Here is a 23,923-nt window from a genome sequence, read left to right on the forward strand (position 1 = left end):
CTATAAATGCTGAATTCTGAAGAAGAAAATCGCGTTTCCGTGTCAAAAAGGGACAGGTCACTGGAAACGTGCGGAAACGCGTTGGCTTCTGCAGATCTTGCTTTAAACTGTGAAAGGTTGACAATAACTAAACGCTTCCGCCGCTCAGGATTCTGGGAAAGCTGAGTGGCAACTCCAGGAAGTCATATTGTCACCCAGCTGTTATGTAACACCCTTTTCTGCCTCTAAGACAGCCTTTATGAAACAGGAGGCTCTGGATGAACAGATCTGTAGATCCTGCTGAGATAGTAGTGATGCCTGGGACTGTGGGAGAACATGGGACTATAAATGATAATCCTACATGTCATCTTGCATCTGTGCTGAGACTTGCAGTTCGCACCTAGGAATATCCCGGGTCTGTACCACCACATAATAATGCCATCTCAGGGGCCCCCCCGGTCTAAACCGGCTGCACCCCTCCTCAGTAGCCGGCCTTATACCTCATCGCCTGTCTGGCAGGTGTCACGTGACTCTCTCCAACAATCATGGAGACGGCGATCCCCGCAGGACACTTCCAGTACTTTATCACATCCAATTAACCATCTGCCAGATCGGACTCTCCTATTGTGGCAGCTGACGCTTCAGGATCACAGGGCATTGTCCCGGGCGACCAGATCCATGCAGCCCCCTCTACTGGGCAGGGGATTGGCGCCCGGTTAATAATTGAGGAGCTGCAGGCTGCATTACACGGCTGAATGCTCGCATTATATGGCCGCCTGGATTGGTTTGTGCACGGTGGCCACTAGAAGCCAAGAGGCCTGCAGTCACACATGCAGCTTTTGGTGCCGTTTTTTGAGCCAAAGCCATAAGTGGATCCGGCAGGAGGGAGCCAGAGAAGTCCATCCCTTATAACACCCGGTCCATTGGGGTTTACTCCTAACTTTAGGTGAAAGCACTGCATGCAAAAGAACTATGTGCGGAGAACTGCACCCAAAAACCCGCATCCAAAAACTTGCACCAACTCCACCCCCCAGCCCCCAAAACCTGCATGTGCGATTCCAGCCTCAATTTATGAGCCCTCCCTGCATCCACCTGCTTATGGGAAAGCTGGGTGCCAACCAATATGACTGCCACATGCAGCGCCACCCAGCTTTCCCAGCTTCCGAGCAGTAGGGCTGACAGCGGCACATCGAGAAGCAGGTCTGACATTCAGAGGTCTGGGAAAGCTGGATTACAGAGCAGGTGAGCGGCATCTCTGTATTTACATTATTTAATTTGTGTCAATACCAGGAGCAGCTGAGTAAACAGATCCATGGCCGTTCTAGACGGCGCCGCCGCGCACGACAACCATCTCCTGCGCGTTGTTATCGGAGCAATCAGGCGGCAGAAGACTCAATGACAGCTGCAGGGAAATCCGAGGCCTCGCTGATCCCGGGGTCACAGCTAATGAGCGAGACATTCCCGGGAATGGATACCAGGAATACGCTAAATAAACCGGAAATAAAGCGGTTCGTCCAACACGATGCGTGCGGATATTAATGGGACCCACCAATATAAGGGGCCTGGGGACGTCCAACACGATGCATGCGGATATTAATGGGACCCACCAATATAAGGGGCCTGGGGACGTCCAACACGATGCATGCGGATATTAATGGGACCCACCAATATAAGGGGCGTGGGGACGTCCAACACAATGCCTGCGGTTATTAATGAGACCCACCAATATAAGGGGCGTGGGGACGTCCAACACAATGCGTGGGGACATTAATGGGGCCCACCAATATAAGGGGCGTGGGGACGTCCAACACAATGCCTGCGGATAATAATGGGACCCACCAATATAAGGGGCGTGGGGACGTCCAACACAATGCGTGCGGATATTAATGAGACCCACCAATATACGGGGTGTGGGGACGTCCAACACAATGCGTGGGGACATTAATGGGGCCCACCAATATAAGGGGCGTGGGGACGTCCAACACAATGCGTGGGGACATTAATGGGGCCCACCAATATAAGGGGCGTGGGGACGTCCAACACAATGCGTGGGGACATTAATGGGGCCCACCAATATAAGGGGCGTGGGGACGTCCAACACGATGCGTGCGGATAATAATGGGACCCACCAATATAAGGGGCGTGGGGACGTCCAACACAATGCCTGCGGTTATTAATGAGACCCACCAATATAAGGGGCGTGGGGACGTCCAACACGATGCGTGCGGATAATAATGGGACCCACCAATATAAGGGGCCTGGGGACGTCCAACACGATGCATGCGGATATTAATGGGACCCACCAATATAAGGGGCGTGGGGACGTCCAACACAATGCCTGCGGTTATTAATGAGACCCACCAATATGAGGGGCGTGGGGACGTCCGACACAATGCGTGGGGACATTAATGGGGCCCACCAATATAAGGGGCGTGGGGACGTCCAACACAATGCCTGCGGTTATTAATGAGACCCACCAATATAAGGGGCGTGGGGACGTCCAACACGATGCGTGCGGATAATAATGGGACCCACCAATATAAGGGGCGTGGGGACGTCCAACACAATGCCTGCGGTTATTAATGAGACCCACCAATATAAGGGGCGTGGGGACGTCCAACACAATGCCTGCGGTTATTAATGAGACCCACCAATATAAGGGGCGTGGGGACGTCCAACACGATGCGTGCGGATAATAATAGCACCCACCAATATAAGGGGCGTGGGGACGTCCAACACGATGCGTGCGGATATTAATGGGACCCACCAATATAAGGGGCGTGGGGACGTCCAACACGATGCGTGCGGATATTAATAGGACCCACCAATATAAGGGGCGTGGGGACGTCCAACACGATGCGTGCGGATATTAATAGGACCCACCAATATAAGGGGCGTGGGGACGTCCAACACGATGCGTGCGGATAATAATAGGACCCACCAATATAAGGGGCGTGGGGACGTCCAACACGATGTGTGCGGATATTAGTTTCCGTTTTGTGTCTGCAGCTCCAATGCAGATCTATGTCTCCATGGCTGCAAACTACCAGCACCACCTGTACAGCCGGCGCCTGCTCTACTCCATCTGCAGACTGTAACCACGGAGACACAAAACGGGGAGATTTATAATCGAAGCAATATACAAAGCTGCTTGGTCTTTTATCTTAAATGTATTGAAGCAATAAAAAAGTTGGTTGTAAAAGTCTAAACATCCAATAGGGGGAGCAGCAGAGACACGGATACAGAATGGTAGGGGGATTACAGATATGAAGGGGGGGTTATTATAACTCGTAAATATCTCCAGTATTTTGTAATTGGTATTCCATGCTAGAATCCACTACAAGCCGAGCCTCACCCCCCGAGCCTCACCCCCCGAGCCGGACGACCTGTATGTAGGCTGTCACCCTTCCTGTCCTTTCATCATCCATAACCCCACACCATAGGCCTCAGCGGTCTATGTACAGATTCTGGCTTGGTTTTCAGTTCCCAGACATTGGTATAAGGCTTGTATAATTTAATACCTGCAGGAATGCTGCCGTCCGATAGGTGGCGCTGCAGAGGTATTGTTCCATCTTCCTTATTTGCATATTTCCCAAAGGAGCATGAATGGCCTTATAAATCCCCTCACTCACTTTCTAGTTGTCTCCTTATACCCTTCCCAACCTACATCCTCCATGGAACACCCATCCCTCTTTCATAAGTCACCTCCCCTCCATCATTTATCCCCCTCATTCCATCCTCCATCATAAACTCATGCCTCTTGCATCAGCCATCCCACCTCCTCCATCATCTGCCCCCCCTTCATCATCATCCATCAGCTCCATCCTCATTCATACCCCCCTCTCCATCACCCATATGTCCCTCCTCCCTCAGTGATCCCTCCTCCACCATCAGCCATCCCTCCATCATTAATTTCCTCCTCCTTCCCCATGTCCCTTCTTCCCTCATAAAGCGATGCTTTCTCCATCCCCATTTCTACCCTCCAACCACCTCTCTTTATCATCCATCCCCACCCTCAACCATCTACCCTCCCCCCTCCTCCATCATCAGTCATTCATCATCCATTCCCCCTTCCACCATTCATTCCCCTTCTTCAGTTATCCATCTGTCCTTCCTCCCTGAGGGATCCCTTCTCCACTACCATATATTCCTCCATCTTCAACCTCCTCTTCCATCATTCATATCTCCTCCTTCCCTTCTCCTTCATTCATCAATGGCATCACTCAATCATCCATCCATTCCTCTGCCCTCAGCCATCCCCCTTTCCTCTTCCATCATCCATCCCTCCTCTATCTTCATGCCCATCCTCACATTGCCGCTGCCACCACCACTTCTGCTGTGGCCTTATAGTGCCAACCACGATCGGGGCTGTAATTCCCTGCAATCTGATCATCAGTAAACACATTAACCCTTTAAACGGAGGCCTCCACCATTTCTTCTGCCATGTTCTTTATCCCACAATAAAGCCGGGAAGAAGCGGCTCAGCGTTACATGAGGTCTCATCAGCCACTGATCTCCGCTGCCCCTGTACATTATTAGGGTGGTGGCTGCCACCTATTCATTGTAATAGCAGAGTGGTACAAAGGAGTAACATCCCTGAGGCTGGCGGCACAACAGGACTGTGAGCACCGAGGATCAGGGATGATGGGAGTGATACATTGTGTGAGATAGGGAGATTAGATTGTGAGCTCCTAGGGTCAGGGATGATGGGAGTGATACATTGTGTGATAGGGAGATTAGATTGTGAGCTCCTGGGGTCAGGGATGATGGGAGTGATACATTGTGTGATATATGGAGATTAGATTGTGAGCTCCCGGGGTCAGGGATGATGGGAGTGATACATTGTGTGATATATGGAGATTAGATTGTGAGCTCCCGGGGTCAGGGATGATGGGAGTGATACGTTGTGTGATATAGGGAGATTAGATTGTGAGCTCCTGGGGTCAGGGATGATGGGAGTGATACGTTGTGTGTTAAAGGGAGATTAGATTGTGAGCTCCTGGGGTCAGGGATGATGGGAGTGATACATTGTGAGCTCCTGGGGTCGGGGATGATGGGAGTGATACATTGTGAGCTCCTGGGGTCGGGGATGATGGGAGTGATACATTGTGAGCTCCTGGGGTCGGGGATGATGGGAGTGATACATTGTGAGCTCCTGGGGTCGGGGATGATGGGAGTGATACATTGTGAGCTCCTGGGGTCGGGGATGATGGGAGTGATACATTGTGAGCTCCTGGGGTCGGGGGATGATGGGAGTGATACATTGTGAGCTCCTGGGGTCGGGGGATGATGGGAGTGATACATTGTGAGCTCCTGGGGTCGGGGGATGATGGGAGTGATACATTGTGAGCTCCTGGGGTCAGGGATGATGGGAGTGATACGTTGTGTGTTATAGGGAGATTACATTGTGAGCTCCTGGGGTCAGGGATGATGGGAGTGATACATTGTGAGCTCCTGGGGTCGGGGGATGATGGGAGTGATACATTGTGAGCTCCTGGGGTCGGGGGATGATGGGAGTGATACATTGTGTTATAGGGAGATTAGATTGTGAGCTCCTGGGGTCGGGGGATGATGGGAGTGATACATTGTGAGCTCCTGGGGTCGGGGGATGATGGGAGTGATACATTGTGAGCTCCTGGGGTCGGGGGATGATGGGAGTGATACATTGTGAGCTCCTGGGGTCGGGGGATGATGGAAGTGATACATTGTGAGCTCCTGGGGTCGAGGGATGATGGGAGTGATACATTGTGTGTACAGCGCCATATAACAGGTGAGAACTAATCTGGTAAATCCCATTGTCAGGCGTTGCAGCTGTTGCAGTGTTCAGCCTCCACCATTTGGCTAGATACGGTGCGGTCTATGATCCGTGGTCGCGGCCTGCGATAGGATGTCGGCAGATTTTCGCTATTTCTGTCACAGACGTGTCCCTCATCAGTCCTCGGTGGATGTGGGGTCTCCCAGTCATCTGCAGGGTCCTCACCATTTGTCACAAGGCAACTAGATATCCCCAGCCCGGACGGCCGGCTCTGCTGCATCTGTCTTCTAAAATTACCGGAAACAAAGGTCCGGAGCCTTCATCAGCGGCAGCGGGGGTGTACAATATACTCACCGTATGAGACGCTCTACTACCTCTGCTTCCTGTCAGCGAATGAGAAAATGATCATTTATACCATGAGAGTAATTATCACAGCTGAGGGTTTGTTAACAGTTGCATCCAGGCAATGAAATGAAAAGCCAAAACAGATCCACAGGACTGAATAGCGCCACACGGCCTCAATGGATGCCATTAATGTCCTTGTGATCGCAAGGAACACAGTTCATCATTGTATAAGGGAGAATTAGATTGTGAGCTCCTGGGAACAGGCAGGACATAAACAATCAGCGGCCTGTACGCTACACTCTGCTATCGCTTGGACGGGAGTAAATAATTTGTGTTCAGTCAGGACGGAGTCTGCTGTATGTAGTGACATCGCACGCCAAGGTCAGACAAGGTCAAGTAGAAGCGAATGCGTCCCGAGGAGGGGGCCGTGTGGCCGCACGCAGCAGCTGGTCACTTTCAGCGTCCTCCAGTACAGAAATGGACACAGCGGTTGGAGACATCGCAGGCGATTCACGACGACATGTGACCGGCCGATAGAGTAAGACGTGGCTGCATTAACAGGACGCTTTCCTACAAACACCAATGAAATGTCGCAGTGGGCGGTTTTATACAAGTGACATGTGGGGGTGGGGGGTTGGGGCGCCGGCCGGGGTCACAACCGCATTCCGCTGTCGGTTCCCGCATGCGGAATTCAACCCGGTCATGCGCAGCCGGCCTAACCTCTCGGGATGAAAATCTTCGTGTCCGGTTATTACGCGGTCGCCAACTGATCGCTACAGATGGGCAATGACTGGCAGCACAGAGTGGGAGGGTCAGACTGAACCAAGGAAGGAAGGCACGCGACAAAGTCGCCATCCAGGCGAATGACAGCACGGAGGGGTTAAAAGGAAGCTTTGAATGGTTACAATGTATCCGTGTGAGTCCATGTAACACTGGTGATCTAGAAGTCACATGACGAGGACATGGAGTCGCTCCACCTGGTCCATCACCCCCGCCCGTCATGTTCACCCTCACATGTTTTCATGTTGTCGCATGTCATCAGCATCGGAACGTGGATGGAGCCCTCAGCGTTCGGAATATGAAGGGAGCACAAAGTAACCATGACAACCGGCGCATCCAATCACAGGGAGAACGTCATGCATGACATAACATCTGGTGGAAGCAGGAATAGAGCCAGCGGTGACAGCGACGGCCCGTCATACTTGGTACATACATGAGTGGCGAGGGAAGCTCTGATCACATGCCCAGGGAGGATGGGCGGGCGGCCATTGATCGGCGCCGCTGCGTTCTCAGGCGATTAGCATTGTACACATACTTCCTGCCAATTAAATCCATGAATTCTCCTCAATAGAGAGCCGCTCTGTACAGAGAAGCGCTTCCATCGATCGCTCGCTGCCCTTCACCCTCCACTTCATCACATCCAGCGCAGAGGACGCGGCCGCCATCACTGCCGAACTAATCTATAGTCATGTCACCGAGCTCACAGCGCCCACCGACCGCTGGCACGCGCCACATCGCATCTGCAGCCAAGTAACATGGCACAACTCCTAATTCTTCTCCGTTCCCATGAGGTCTGAGACCCTAATCTAGAAGCAGAACCTCCATCCCCATCTACTCCACTCACACAGCTGAGAGGTTGTTACAATGTATCAGTGTGAAAATAGTCAGTGTAAAGGGGTTTTCTGAAACTCGGATACGAATGGGTTATCCTTACGATTGGTCATCAATACCCAACTGGCGGGGGGCTGCCGTCCGGCCTCTTCAGGACACGTGGGGAACGGCATCATACATTTCGTAGAGGCAGCGCTGCTCACTTGAATGTGAATAAGCTTTAGAAAAAAATGCAGTGACACCGGCTTGGCAACAGGTGGCAGCACTTTTTGGAGCGCCAACGGTCTCGGGCAGCAGACACTGCACCGATCGGATACGAATGACCTATCCTGAATATTCATCATCAGTATCCCAATCATGGAAAACACGTTTTGGGTATTATTCACACAGCAAAAAAACGCGCCAAAGTTCACATAATTGATTTCACTGCCGATTTCACCCTTAAATAAAAGGGGTGAAATCAGCTGCAGAAAGGTGCCAAAATTTGCACCAAAGGTGAGAGTTAGGTGTTTTTTGACACCAAAATGAGACAGAACTGCGCTACTTCCGGTACGTTGACGCGAGCGGAGTAATAGAATGCTCACAATACGGAATTCACCGTGAGAATTCTACGTGAATTCTGCTTCTGTAATCCACATCAAGCAGAGATCTGAGGCCCCGAGCAGAACTGCGTCGAAGATTCTGTCGGGCGCAGATCTGGCAGCAAATCCTTGACAAACAGCGCAGCATGCAGCGCCATTTCATCCGGCTTCGGTCTCCGGCGGTTCTAGTATTCTTGTTGTTGGAGGATGGAGCCATAAGATGGGAATATGCAGGACCCCCCGTCAGCGGAGGCCTAAGGAACGGCAAGGGATCGAAACAAAGTGGGAGGTTCAGTAAGAGGATCTTCACAGCGGATCATTGTGGATCTCGCAGCAAAGCGAAGGGGATTCATCTGAAGGGGAATCCCACGGTGGGAAGTAGGCCCCACAGAGGTTTTGTATGTGAAAAAGGGGGGGGGGGGGGAAACATGCCACTTTGTGACATAAATTCCACACGCAGATTTGTACATTGACAAGAGCTAAATATATGGGTGTGGATCCGTGGCAAACATAAGGGCAAAACCGCTACGGAAACAGCTGGCGAAACAGTGGATTAATAGCAGACTCAGGCGGTTTCACACAGCCAAGAATCTCGCGCGAACACGAACCCCCTTCTTTTCAATAGAGTCATATACATGAGCGAGGTGGTACGGGGAAAAACAAATTGTGGCACGTCTTGTGGCTTTCCTCGGAACGCATCGCCCATTGCTTTTACCTCGCACGGCGTGCACATGAGTGTTATGTAAGATTCCCCAATAAAAATAATGGGGAACCCTTGCCGATCCACCGGAGGATCACTAATCCACACAAGTGATGGGAGGGGTTTCTGCCTCGCATCGGCGTAAAAATGCATGTTGGCAAGCGCAATATTGGGACGGGTTTCTCGGCCATATATCATGCTCGCCCATTTGTAGGTCGCCATAGGCTGGGTTCACACTGGGCGTAAATCCCGCAGGAATCTCGTGGAATGTGCGCAGCGAGACCACATAGAAATTCCACGAGATTTCCGCAGCAGAAAGGCAGCTTCAAAATCCACAACGTTTGGCGCAGGATTGAAGCGCCTTGTTCGCCTGAGTTCCGCTGCGGGAATCTCTCCACAAAGAGAGGAAAGAGCCCACAGTGGAAACGGCGATACAATTTACATGCCGCTGATTTGAATTCTGCGCGGCATGTCAATTTCAGCGCGGCTCGGCCGTAATAGACTTTCCGCAGCGTGCGGATGAGATTTTTGCAATTCTCGTCCACTTTGCTGCTTAGTCTCGGGGTTAAGATTGCCAGCGGAATTTCCGTGCAGAAAGCCTGCATGGAAATTCTGCGGCAATTGCGCCCCATGTGAACCCAGTCTCAGAGGCAGAATCTGCGTGGAAAAATGTGGCGCGGTTTCCGTTGTGTGAACATGGCCTCATCCACGCAAAAGTAGGCTGTAAAAACCTAAATGAGATAGGCAGAAAGTGCGCAAAATTCATCACAGCGCTGCACGCCGTGTGATAGATTTGGTGCAGCTTGCCAGGCATACTACACGCTTCGGTGTCTTACCTTACATCAACATACTGCGCCGAAATGTTGGTGTAACGTGAAAGCCATTAATAAACTGGCGCAGATTACATCGCCGCTTAGCCACACCCCTTTTTTCTAGACATTTTTGAAAACCATCAAGGCATAAAAGACGTTCACAACACATAATATATTTTGCACCAGGCCGCTACGCCAGGTTTTTTGGGTACAATTTGCTTAGTAAATTTCCCCCAAAATCCATTAGACAGAACTTCTTGTTCTTACTTACAAAAGACGGGCAGACATTTCTTAATGGGTGTCTTGAGTCCGCACGATCCTCTGTACTGGCATCGACCAAAAACATTCCATGATTCCCATAAGCCGATCCCAGAACCGCGTCACATTTGCAGCTCCGACCTCATTCTGATCACATGATATAATTGAATCTCCACTAATCTTGTAAAGGTTAGCATCACTTACGGCGCAGTCAGCCACCACCGATCGCTGAACCCATGAGGTGACTGAAGATCCAGCGCAACACAACCAGACGCCGGGCCGCAGGTAAGTCACAGCGACCATAACGACAGCTCATCAATAATGAGCAGTACGAACACCTCGCCAGGAATGGCGCCATCACTCGCTACATGACTGGAGACAAGCAGCATCATCGTTCTGTGCCAAAGCCCACATAGAGGCACTATATCTGAAGTCTGTAATTACGTCATGCCTTGTACTCTAGTCACATCCAAAGCTGCAGTTACAACCCCATCACAAAATATTCTCTAGTCACCCCTAAAGCTGCAACAACCCCAAGATATTTTGGGAGCGGCCATAACAGATGTACAGACTCAGCTGGTGGATCACCATCCAAGGCAACAGCAGCATTGTGCGCCGATCTTGAGTTACGCCATGCCTTCTTCTCCAGTCAGAGCTTCAGTCCCCATTTTAAACCCGTCACACACAGTCCTAACAACTTGTTGCACTGCATTCAGGGGGATATGGGGTCTCCACAATTAGCAAGCGTAATGCAGGTCCCACAATATACCAAAGCAGAGCAACTGCTGTATAGATGCTGAACCAGCAGGGGGCGGACAGAGAAATGTGAGGTTAGAACCAAGTGAAGTCCAGCAGAATTATGAATGCAGCTCTGGGCGTGATTGGATTAAAAGACATGATGTAATTTAGATAATTAAAGCAGAAACTTTGCACAGATTGTTAGCGATATATGGGGACGCCAAGTTATACAATGGAGAAACGCCTCATGGCCACGGGTGTCGTTTCCCCGTGTATTACGCGTGCGTTGCACAGCTACGGGATACGTGGGGATGGGAGTCAATGAAAGTCTATAGAGTTTTCTTGGTTCGTGCACATGTGCGTCCGATACGCACGAGGAAGAAAAGAAGATTAAATCGCAGCATGCTTTACATATTACGCGCGGACAGCAATATTGATCTCTGTGGATACATGAAAAGAAGTGATAAAAAAGGCACTAAGAAGTTGTTTTTGCGCGCGTATTGAAATGCAGTACATACGCAGCCGTACGCACGCAAAAAAACAATGACATACATAATCAAACGCAAGGAAAAAGATTCAATACGTAGGGATACGCAGCGTTTTACGGATATGCTCATGGACATGAAGCCTAAGGCCTTATTTCCATGGCAAAATAACATTTAAAATCCGCAGCGTTTCTCCCGCAGTGTGATCCGCGCCCCGTAGGGATGCATTGGACACCCGCAAGTAATTAAATACCTGCGGATGTCATTTTCCCTTGAGGCGCGGATTGCATGTGCGAGAAAATATCCGCAGCATGCTCCATTTTAGTGCGGGGCTCCCGCAGGCTTCTATTGATGCCTGTGGAAGCTGTCTGGATCCGCGGCACACCCGCAGCTGAATTCCTGCTCTCCGGCGCGGGAGAGCAGGAGTAAAAAAAAAAAAATAGAGTGCACAGCACATGCGTCCGGCATGCTGCCAGCGTGCCGAGCACATCCACCAGGCCGAAGAAAGAAGAGCCGGCCGCGACGGAGGAGAGATCCGCAGCGTCCGGACAGGTAAGTAATTCTTCTTTTAGGCCTCATGTCCGCGAGAAAGGAGGGACCCGCTGTGGGATTCTGCATGAAGAATCTGCAGCGGGCCTGATTTTCCCCGTGGACAGGAGGCCTTACTCTACAACAAAGGTGAATGTCAGCAGTCCGCTGTCCACGAGGCTTCATGCAGCAGCTGGACCCGCTATGAAATAAAGAAAATAAATTATAGATCATATACTCCCTTCTCCTTGGACCCCCGAAGCGGAGCGGCTCACACTGCCCCATCTTACGGGTAGATTGCCGGACAGAAGCACGTGACCACTGCAGCCAATCAGAGGCCACAGTATCAAGTCCCCAAACTCCTGGCATCATGGCGCTGATGTTAAGAGTGCCGACAATGACGCTATGGCCTCTGATTGGCCACAACAGTCACATGCTTCTGCTCGGCCCTATCTACCTAGAAGCCAGGACAATGTGAGCCGCACAGCTCAGCTTTGGTGGTCCGAGGAGTGGGGAGTATGATCTATTTAATTTTATAGCGGGTCCAATAAAAGTTTTTATAGTCATGATTCAACCCCTTTAGCCATTTACATTAATATTCAGCTTCATTGTGTAGTGGAGTCAGAGACAGCCTGAAACCCACCTCCTGTCTGCTCCTCTATGCTTTACACTGCAGCTCTCCTTCTTCAGATGGACTACTGTGTATGAGCGCAGGATCAACAGGAAGCCAGAGAGATGCTTACATTACAGAGAAGATTATAAACTACAAGACACTAAACCCCAGGGAGAAAAACAAAAGGAGATTATCATGAAGCTGCTGCACATAAGGGGAGGAGCCTCTGCAAGGGGAGGGGCCTCAAGAAGGGAGGGCATCTTCACTACATTTGAATGTACAAACATGCAGCAAAGCATGATGGTCCCAAGACTCCAATCTATACGGATACTGATTGCACCATGTGACATCACAACTCTCCAGATATAAGGACACTGGGCCTCATTTATCAAAACTGTCCCTAAAACAACCTGAGTTAAGCCGTCATCTCCTAAACTACTCTGATAAATGCGCAATTCTGAGAAACTTGAACAATATTCGCAAATCTGAAAACGAACATAACGGTCAATGATAAAACTAATCGCCCTCCCAACGAGGGCGATGAGTCAAGTCACGTGATGCTGGCGTGAGGGTCAAGTGACTTGAGATGCCGCCATTCAGCCAAGAGTTATTACTACCGTCTGCGTAACACGAAAATGTAACTGAATGCATCATCATGAAGGACAGAAATAGCGCAATAAAAGTCGGCGTCCAACTGATGGACAGCACTGAGGGGGTTAATAGAAGGCCCTGAGGGTTTACAATGTATCCATGTAACAGATACTAACACGGCTGATCCATATAAATGAGGCACGGAATACACGTATATGTGCGACACGTGCAGATACATCATATATGCATCCGGGCCGTACTCTGCAATGACCTGCAGCTCTTCACAAACGGCCGGCATCTGTTACTACGGATTCTCGGATCATCAGGAGGTTTCTGAGCCTCGTGCCGCTGCAGACTATCTCATAACAGACGCAGCAGAGGACAACAGGACGAAAGCAACCGCTAATGACATGTAAACAGCAGACAAGCACAGCCGAGATAACCGCTAATCTGCCACGGTCTAAGAGACAAGTCCAAGGTCGAAGGGACAAAGATTCGGCCCGAACCGGCAGCAGAGCCCGACGCGCCGCGAGCGCACGTTCACACGGAGCAGATTTTCTACAGTGGAAAATTAGCAACAAAATTTGTACCATTCTTGTGGATTTTTAAGCCGTTTTTTGACGTGAATTCACAGCTAATTTCCCCCTTTTAACCCTTTCCAATCCAATTTGTATCCGGGTTTTCCTAAGGGGCTTACTCTTTTTCTGCCGTTATACAACAGCGCTATCTGCTGGCTAAAGCCAGTACTGCATGAGGTGACACGTTGTATAGGCTCCGACAGCAGAGAGGCTGGCAATATACAGTAAGAGAACCCCGACGGGCGTCTTCCAGCATTGGAGCTGTACAGCCTTAAATCATAATGTCTTCAGAGGTCAAACAGTGGATGGGAAAGGGTTAATTAAAGGGGTGAAGTCTGCTATGAATCAGCGGCAAAACCCACATCAATAGTGCAGAATTAACATGTCTGTGCAGATCAACAGGGGCGAAACCCCCACAGATCCACATCAGACTGCGGAGGGCCCCACGAGAAATCAGATGTGACACTAATAAGCCTGTGTGAACAAGGACTACTAACAGGAGGATGAGCCGCACACGGGGCGAGCGGCCATGGCATATACAAGAAGACGATGGGCACACAATACCATATATGAGGGCTGTGGCACCTCCTGGCACATGGTTGCCCCCCATTACCACGTTACAGCCACGTCCGCTAGTGCTGCCGCATCGGACCCCATTAAGTTGGCTGCACTAAGGTTCATCTGCTGTTCTGCTACTGTAGTCGGACTTGCTGCCAGTGGTAACCGGCCCGGACTCATGACTACACGCTAATGGGCAGGTTTGTAAAAAAAAAAACAACTGTCTGTGTTGCCCATAACAACCAATCACAGCGCACCTTTCATTTAACCACAGCAGAATACAAAATAAGAGCTGGGCTTGGTTGCCATGGACAACAAGGTAAGTTACCTATTAGACAGTTTCATAAATCTACCAGTGATGTCACCAGTACAGCGATATACCAACCGTAAACACCACAACCGCAACATGGGGCCGAGACCGAGCACCGCTGTGCGAAGCGCCAGATGTCTGCGGTGAAATACGGAGCAGTTCATCTACAGTCTTTGTCAAAAGCAACTTGTTATTCTGCTGCAAAACTCAGAATACAATTACATCTCCAGTAATAGTGGTAGAAGGAGGCCCTAAAAGTGGTTCCCCCCCTGCCATATAAGAGGCTCTCAGAGGCCCCTTATGTGTAGTGACCTCTTCTTCCGCTTGTTGGCCACTAGACTTCTCTACGATGCAGAGAAGAGATGTCACCCCGTTACCAGAGTCTGAGAGGGGCGCATTATTGGGATGTGAGAAGCCGGATGGTCGTATCCATGAATTGTCCCCCACCGGACGTTCTGACCAGACTGTTAGGAGGTGTTGGGACCAGTGGATGTGTGAGGGCACACAAGGTGACCGGGCTCAGGACGCCCCCTACAGACCACCAGTAGGGAGGAGCGTCTGACCAGACTGTTAGGGGGTGTTGGGACCAGTGCATGGGGGCACACAAGGTGACCGGGCTCAGGACGCCCCCTACAGACCACCAGTAGAGAGGAGCATCTGACCAGACTGTTAGGAGGTGTTGGGACCAGTGCATGGGGGCACACAAGGTGACCGGGCTCAGGACGCCCCCTACAGACCACCAGTAGAGAGGAGCGTCTGACCAGACTGTTAGGAGGTGTTGGGACCCCCCGCACACACAAGGGGGTCACAGGAGCCCCCACAACATTGTCACACTTCCGTGGCTGCTGGTCGCCAGATTTATCACCAATAGAACATGTAGGGGACCATCTGGGATGCCAACTGCGACAGCCTACAAGTTTACATAATTTAGAGGCTGAGTTACAGCAAATGTGGAGAGATATACCGTAGGATCCATATAGAACCGGTATGCCTCCATGCCCATCCGTATCACATCTTGTATCCAAGCTAGAAATGGTACACCAGGATACTTGAGGTTCCGTGCCCATCCGTATCACATCTTGTATCCAAGCTAGAGGTGGTACAACAGGGTACTAGAGCCTCCATGCCCCCCATATCAGATCTTGTATCCAAGCTTTAGGCGGTACAACAGGGTACTAGAGCCTCCATGCCCACCCGTATCACATCTTGTATCTAAGCTAGAGGTGGTACAACAGGGTACTAGAGCCTCCATGCCCGCCCGTATCACATCATGTATCCAAGCTAGAGGCGATACAACAGGGTACTGGAGCCTCCATGCCGCCTGTATCACATCTTGTATCCAAGCTAGAGGCGGTACAACAGGGTACTAGAGCCTCCATACAAGGGGTCGGTTCTCCACAATTAATGACCCTATCAGCGTTACAATCACACAGACATTTCTTATTACATCACAACTCCTCCTTGGTCCTAGATTCTTACTGACAATGAGTGTAATATACAGGACGGCCATGGTGAAGTAGGCCGGCACCACACTGTTGTGAAAGCTGTCTAAGAGAAAATCTGGCATTGTTGCCCCTAGCAACCAATCACAGCGCAGCTTTCATTTTACCTCACCAGTTTAAGCAATGAAATCTGCGCTGTGATTGGTTGCTAGGGGCAACAATGCCAGATTTTCTATTAAACAGCTTTCACAACAGTGTGGTGCCAGCCTACTTCACCGTGGCCGACCCTGTATAAACATTACAAGGGGGATATTTTTATATATCATGGGGTGCGATGAATATTACTGCACACTAATATCTGAGAGGAGGATTGCTGTATATTGGGAGCACATTACCTTGAGGTAACCAATACAGCCAGACATCCCCCCCCCAAGACATGAGGTAACCGATACAACCAGACCCCCCCCCCCTCTACACACACGAGGTAACCGATACAGCCAGACCCCCACCCCTCCACACACACAAGGTAACCGATACAACAAGATCCCCCCCCCCCCTCTACACACGAGGTAACCGATACAGCCAGATCCCCCCCCCTCTACACACGAGGTAACCGATACAGCCAGATCCCCCCCCCTCTACACACGAGGTAACCGATACAGCCAGACCCCCCCCCCCCTACACACGAGGTAACCGATACCGCCAGACCCCCCCCCCTACACATGAGGTAACCGGTACAGCCAGACCCCCCCCCCTACACATGAGGTAACCGGTACAGCCAGACCCCCCCCCCCTACACACGAGGTAATCGGTACAGCCAGACCCCCCCCCCCCCTACACACGAGGTAACCGGTACAGCCAGACCCCCCCCCCCCTACACACGAGGTAACCGGTACAGCCAGACCCCCCCCCCTACACACGAGGTAACCGATACAGCCAGACCCCCCCCCCCCAACACGAGCTAACCGATACAGCCAGACCCCCCCCCCCCTACACATGAGGTAACCGGTACAGCCAGACCCCCCCCCCCTACACATGAGGTAACCGGTACAGCCAGACCCCCCCCCTACACATGAGGTAACCGGTACAGCCAGACCCCCCCCCCCCTACACATGAGGTAACCGGTACAGCCAGACACCCCCCCCCCCTACACACGAGGTAACCGGTACAGCCAGACCCCCCCCCCCCTACACATGAGGTAACCGGTACAGCCAGACCCCCCCCCCCTACACATGAGGTAACCGGTACAGCCAGACCCCCCCCCCCCTACACATGAGGTAACCGGTACAGCCAGACCCCCCCCCCCCCCACCTTCACATGAGGTAACCGGTACAGCCAGACCCCCCCCCCCACCTTCACATGAGGTAACCGGTACAGCCAGACCCCCCCCCCCCCTACACATGAGGTAACCGGTACAGCCAGACCCCCCCCCCCCTACACATGAGGTAACCGGTACAGCCAGACCCCCCCCCCCCTACACATGAGGTAACCGGTACAGCCAGACCCCCCCCCCCTACACATGAGGTAACCGGTACAGCCAGACCCCCCCCCCCCCTACACATGAGGTAACCGGTACAGCCAGACCCCCCCCCTACACACGAGGTAACCGATACCGCCAGACCCCCCCCCTACACACGAGGTAACCGGTACAGCCAGACCCCCCCCCCCCCTACACATGAGGTAACCGGTACAGCCAGACCCCCCCCCCCTACACATGAGGTAACCGATACAGCCAGACCCCCCCCCCCCTACACACGAGGTAACCGATACCGCCAGACCCCCCCCCTACACACGAGGTAACCGGTACAGCCAGACCCCCCCCCCGCCCTACACATGAGGTAACCGGTACAGCCAGACCCCCCCCCCCCCCTACACATGAGGTAACCGGTACAGCCAGACCCCCCCCCTACACACGAGGTAACCGATACAGCCAGACCCCCCCCCCTACACACGAGGTAACCGATACAGCCAGACCCCCCCCCCTACACGAGCTAACCGATACAGCCAGACCCCCCCCCCCTACACATGAGGTAACCGGTACAGCCAGACCCCCCCCCCCCCTACACATGAGGTAACCGGTACAGCCAGACCCCCCCCCCCCCCCCTACACATGAGGTAACCGGTACAGCCAGAGCCCCCCCCTACACATGAGGTAACCGGTACAGCCAGAGCCCCCCCTACACATGAGGTAACCGGTACAGCCAGACCCCCCCCCCCTACACATGAGGTAACCGGTACAGCCAGACCCCCCCCTTACACATGAGGTAAACGGTACAGCCAGAGCCCCCCCCCCCTATACATGAGGTAACCGGTACAGCCAGACCCCCCCCCCCTACACATGAGGTAACCGGTACAGCCAGACCCCCCCCCCTACACATGAGGTAACCGGTACAGCCAGACCCCCCCCCCCTACACATGAGGTAACCGGTACAGCCAGACCCCCCCCCCCTACACATGAGGTAACCGGTACAGCCAGACCCCCCCCCCTACACACGAGGTAACCGATACAGCCAGACCCCCCCCCCTACACACGAGGTAACCGATACAGCCAGACCCCCCCCCTACACGAGCTAACCGATACAGCCAGACCCCCCCCCCCTACACATGAGGTAACCGGTACAGCCAGACCCCCCCCCCCCCCTACACATGAGGTAACCGGTACAGCCAGACCCCCCCCCCCCCCTACACATGAGGTAACCGGTACAGCCAGACCCCCCCCCCCCCCACCTTCACATGAGGTAACCGGTACAGCCAGACCCCCCCCCCCCCTACACATGAGGTAACCGGTACAGCCAGACCCCCCCCCCCTACACATGAGGTAACCGGTACAGCCAGACCCCCCCCCCCTACACATGAGGTAACCGGTACAGCCAGACCCCCCCCCCCCTACACATGAGGTAACCGGTACAGCCAGACCCCCCCCCCCTACACATGAGGTAACCGGTACAGCCAGACCCCCCCCCTACACATGAGGTAACCGGTACAGCCAGACCCCCCCCCCTACACATGAGGTAACCGGTACAGCCAGACCCCCCCCCCCTCTTACACATGAGGTAACCGGCACAGCCAGACCCCCCCCCCTACACATGAGGTAACCGGTACAGCCAGACCCCCCCCCCTACACATGAGGTAACCGGTACAGCCAGACCCCCCCCCTATACGTGTGGTAACCGATACAGCCAGACCCCCCCCCCCCTATACGTGTGGTAACCGATACAGCCAGACACCCCCCCTATACGTGTGGTAACCGATACAGCCAGACCCCCCCCTATACGTGTGGTAACCGATACAGCCAGGCCCCCCCCCTATACGTGTGGTAACCGATACGGCCAGACCCCCCCCCCCCCTATACGTGTGGTAACCGATACGGCCAGACCCCCCCCCCTATACGTGTGGTAACCGATACGGCCAGACCCCCCCCCCCTATACGTGTGGTAACCGATACGGCCAGACCCCCCCCCCTATACGTGTGGTAACCGATACGGCCAGACCCCCCCCCCCCTATACGTGTGGTAACCGATACGGCCAGACCCCCCCCCCCCCTATACGTGTGGTAACCGATACAGCCAGACCCCCTCCCCTATACGTGTGGTAACCGATACAGCCAGACCCCCTCCCCCCTATACGTGTGGTAACCGATACAGCCAGACCCCCCTCCCCCCTATACGTGTGGTAACCGATACAGCCAGACCCCCTCCCCCCTATACGTGTGGTAACCGATACAGCCAGACCCCCCCCCCCCTATACGTGTGGTAACCGATACAGCCAGGCCCCCCCCCCCTATACGTGTGGTAACCGATACAGCCAGACCCCCCCCCTATACGTGTGGTAACCGATACAGCCAGACCCCCCCCCCCTATACGTGTGGTAACCGATACAGCCAGACCCCCCCCCCTATACGTGTGGTAACCGATACAGCCAGACCCCCACCTATACGTGAGGTAACCGATACAGCCAGACCCCCCACCTATACGTGAGGTAACCGATACAGCCAGACCCCCCCCCCCCATACGTGAGGTAACTGATATAGCCAGACCCACCCCACACGTGAAGCAACTGATATAGCCAGACCCACCCCACACGTGAAGCAACTGATATAGCCAGACCCACCCCACACGTGAAGCAACTGATACAGCCAGACCCCCCCCTATATGTGAGGTAACTGATACAGCCAGAACCCCCCCCCCCCATACGTGAGGTAACCGATACCACCAGCCGCCCCTCCCCCCCATACGTGAGGTAACCGATACCACCAGCCGCCCCTCCCCCCCATACGTGAGGTAACCAATACCGCCAAACCTCCCCCATACGTGAGGTAACCGATACCACTACCACCACCCCTATACCTTAGGTAACCGATACCGCCAGACCCCCCCCCTAGTAAGGTAACCGATACCGCCAGAGCAGATACATCCACACCCCCTTATGCATGAGAGGATGGGAATTATTGTATATTGAGGCACATTAATATGAGAGAAGGGGGATCACTGTATATAGGGGCACTTGGATCCGATTTGGGATATATAGGCGGTATTCCACAATGCGAGGTCATAGATCTGTCATGTCTATTATAAGTGGCAGTCATACACACTGAACACGAGATGATGGCGGAGCTGGTATATTCCACATGGGGATGATGGAGGCATCGTCCCAGTGGACACTGGGGTTCAGACACCCAGACATGGAAGGTCTTTGGGAGGTTATTTGTACATAATTGGGAGGGGGGCACACAGTGATACATACAATATGAAGGAGCAAAGATACACGGGATAGTGTCTGGATACACTGAGGATAGGATATGTTATACTGAGGGATACTGTCTGAGGGATATGACACATTATAATGGAGGGCACCGTCTGGATTCACTGAGGAATATGATACATTATTCGGGGGATGATACAGTCTAAATACAACGAGAGATGTGACACCTTATACTGGGGGATACAGTCTGGATACACCGAGGGATATGATACACTATTCTGGGGCAATACATTCTGGATGCACCGATGAATATGATACATTATACTGGGGCATACAGTCTGGATACACCAAGGGATATGATATGCTATTCTGGGGCAATACAGTCTGGATGGACCGAGGGATATGATATGCTATTCTGGGGCAATACAGTCTGGATGGACCGAGGGATATGATATGCTATTCTGGGGCAATACAGTCTGGATGGACCGAGGGATATGATACATTATACTGGGGGATACAGTCTGGATACACCGAGGGATATGATATGCTATTCTAGGGCAATACATTCTGGATGCACCGATGAATATGATATATTATACTGGGGGATACAGTCTGGATACACCGAGGGATATGATACATTATACTGGGGCATACAGTCTGGATACACCAAGGGATATGATACGCTATTCTGGGGCAATACAGTCTGGATGGACCGAGGGATATGATACGCTATGCTGGGGCAATAAAGTCTGGATGGACCGAGGGATATGATACATTATACTGGGGGATACAGTCTGGATACACCGAGGGATATGATACATTATACTGGGGGATACAGTCTGGATACACCGAGGGATATGATACATTATACTGGGGGATATAGTCTGGATACACCGAGGGATATGATACATTATACTGGGGGATATAGTCTGGATACACCGAGGGATATGATACATTATACTGGGGGATATAGTCTGGATACACCGAGGGATATGATACACTATTCTGGGGCAATACATTCTGGATGCTCCGATGAATATGATACATTATACTGGGGCATACAGTCTGGATACACCGAGGGATATGATATGCTATTCTGGGGCAATCCAGTCTGGATGGACCGAGAGATATGATACATTATACTGGGGGATACAGTCTGGATACACAGAGGGATATGATATGCCATTCTGGGGCAATACATTCTGGATGCTCCGATAAATATGATACATTATACTGGGCATACAGTCTGGATACACCGAGGGATATGATATGCTATTCTGGGGCAATACAGTCTGGATGGACCGAGGGATATGATACATTATACTGGGGGATACAGTCTGGATACACAGAGGGATATGATATGCCATTCTGGGGCAATACATTCTGGATGCTCCGATAAATATGATACATTATACTGGGCATACAGTCTGGATACACCGAGGGATATGATATGCTATTCTGGGGCAATACAGTCTGGATGGACCGAGGGATATGATACATTATACTGGGGGATACAGTCTGGATACACAGAGGGATATGATATGCCATTCTGGGGCAATACAATCTGGATGCACCGAGGGATACAGTCTGGATACACAGATGAATATGATACATTATACTGGGGGATACAGTCTGGATACACCGAGGCATATGATACGTTATACTGGGGCATACAGTCTGGATACACCGAGGGATATCATTCATTATACTGGGGGATTCAGTCTGGATACACCAAGAAAAAGATACATTTACTGGGGGGGATACAGTCTGGATACACTGAGGATAGGATATGTTATTCTGAGGGGCACTCTATGGATTATTAATCTTTGGCAGGCTGGGAGCAGATTCATCACAGACGGGGGAGACAGTGGGGTAGTCATACGTTATACGCGGGGGCAGTAATTGGTGTATGGTGAGGGTAGTCGTATATTCTATGGTGTACAGTGGGGGTATCATACATTTTCTAGTGGGACAGTCAATTGGTGGGGGGTAGCTATCCAGTGGGGGTCATCATACATTGTCTGGTGGGCAGCCATACATGGTACAGTGGGGGTCGTCATACATTGTATGGGCGGGGGTGTTGTCCATTCAACAGCAGCAGCCCCTCTCTCAGGCGCAGGACCCCCCGCTGCCCCTCCTGCCCCCCGCACTGCCCCCTCCCGGGCCTCCCCTTCTACCTGTTCGGAAAAACGCGTCCACCTCGGAATCAGTGCCGCCGCCGCCATCCTCCGTGCCCTCCGCCGCGTTCATGGCTGCAGCCGCCGGGGCCGGGGAGCTGGGTCCTCCGGGGGGCTCCACGGTGTGTGCGGTCAGTGAGGGGCGCTCCCCGGCTCCATCTCTGTGTAGCGTTGAGATGCAGAGCCGCCCGGAGCAGCTCAGTCTCTGCCTCCCTCCTCCTCCTATTGTTCACATCCTGCTCCCCCCTCCTCCTGCCACCATGTGACGGTCACATCCTGGGGGTAGAGCTGGTGAGGGCGCCTCTCCTCAGCCGGACCAGTCAGTGCAGAAGAGCAGCTCTCCGGCTCTTCAGGTAGAAGCCCCGCTGCCTTCGCCCCTCCGACCGTGGGGACTACAGAGGAGGCAGCCGCTCCCTCCCATCCGAGCAGCGGCCACCGAGCTGTGGAGGAGCTGCGCAGTGTGCCTGCCAGACCCCCTCTACATGAGGTAACAGAGCCAGACCCCCCCCCCCCCCATACATGAGGTAACACGGCCAGACCCCCCCCCCCCTATACATGAGGTAACAGAGCCAGACCCCCCCCCCCATACATGAGGTAACACGGCCAGACCCCCCCCCCCTATACATGAGGTAACAGAGCCAGACCCCCCCCCCCATACATGAGGTAACACGGCCAGACCCCCCCCCCCTATACATGAGGTAACAGAGCCAGACCCCCCCCCCCCCCATACATGAGGTAACACGGTCAGACCCCCCCCCCTATACATGAGGTAACAGAGCCAGACCCCCCCCCCATACATGAGGTAACACGGCCAGACCCCCCCCCCTATACATGAGGAAACAGAGCCAGACCCCCCCCCCCTATACATGACGTGACACGGCCAGACCCCCCATACATGAGGAAACAGAGCCAGACCCCCCCCCATACATGAGGAAGCAGAGCCAGCCCACCCCAATACATGAGGTAACACGGCCAGACCCCCCCCCCCTATTCATGAGTTGACACGGCCAGACCCCCCTATACATGAGGTAACAGAGCCAGACCCCCCCCATACATGAGGAAGCAGAGCCAGCCCACCCCAATACATGAGGTAACACGGCCAGACCCCCCCCCCCCTATACATGAGTTGACACGGCCAGACCCCCCTATACATGAGGTAAC

General features: G+C 52.7%; 1 protein-coding gene across 4 annotated transcripts in view; it reads right to left on the reverse strand.

Annotated features, from left to right (window-relative positions):
- The window catches only part of KALRN (kalirin RhoGEF kinase), a 282,007-nt gene extending 259,006 nt beyond the window's left edge, over positions 1 to 23,001 (reverse strand). Inside the window, exon 1 of one of the 4 annotated variants that reach the window (XM_066575309.1) lies at positions 22,763 to 23,001. In XM_066575309.1, coding sequence (XP_066431406.1) covers positions 22,763 to 22,835 — 73 coding nt within the window. In that variant the 5' untranslated portion in view covers positions 22,836 to 23,001. The remainder of the gene's footprint in view (positions 1 to 22,762) is intronic. The other 3 variants (XM_066575303.1, XM_066575305.1, XM_066575304.1) reach the window with 3 other exon arrangements.
- Between the last annotated feature and the right edge of the window lie 922 nt (positions 23,002 to 23,923).

This window comes from Eleutherodactylus coqui, chromosome 8 (assembly GCF_035609145.1).
Source record: "Eleutherodactylus coqui strain aEleCoq1 chromosome 8, aEleCoq1.hap1, whole genome shotgun sequence".
Lineage (NCBI taxonomy): Eukaryota > Metazoa > Chordata > Amphibia > Anura > Eleutherodactylidae > Eleutherodactylus > Eleutherodactylus coqui.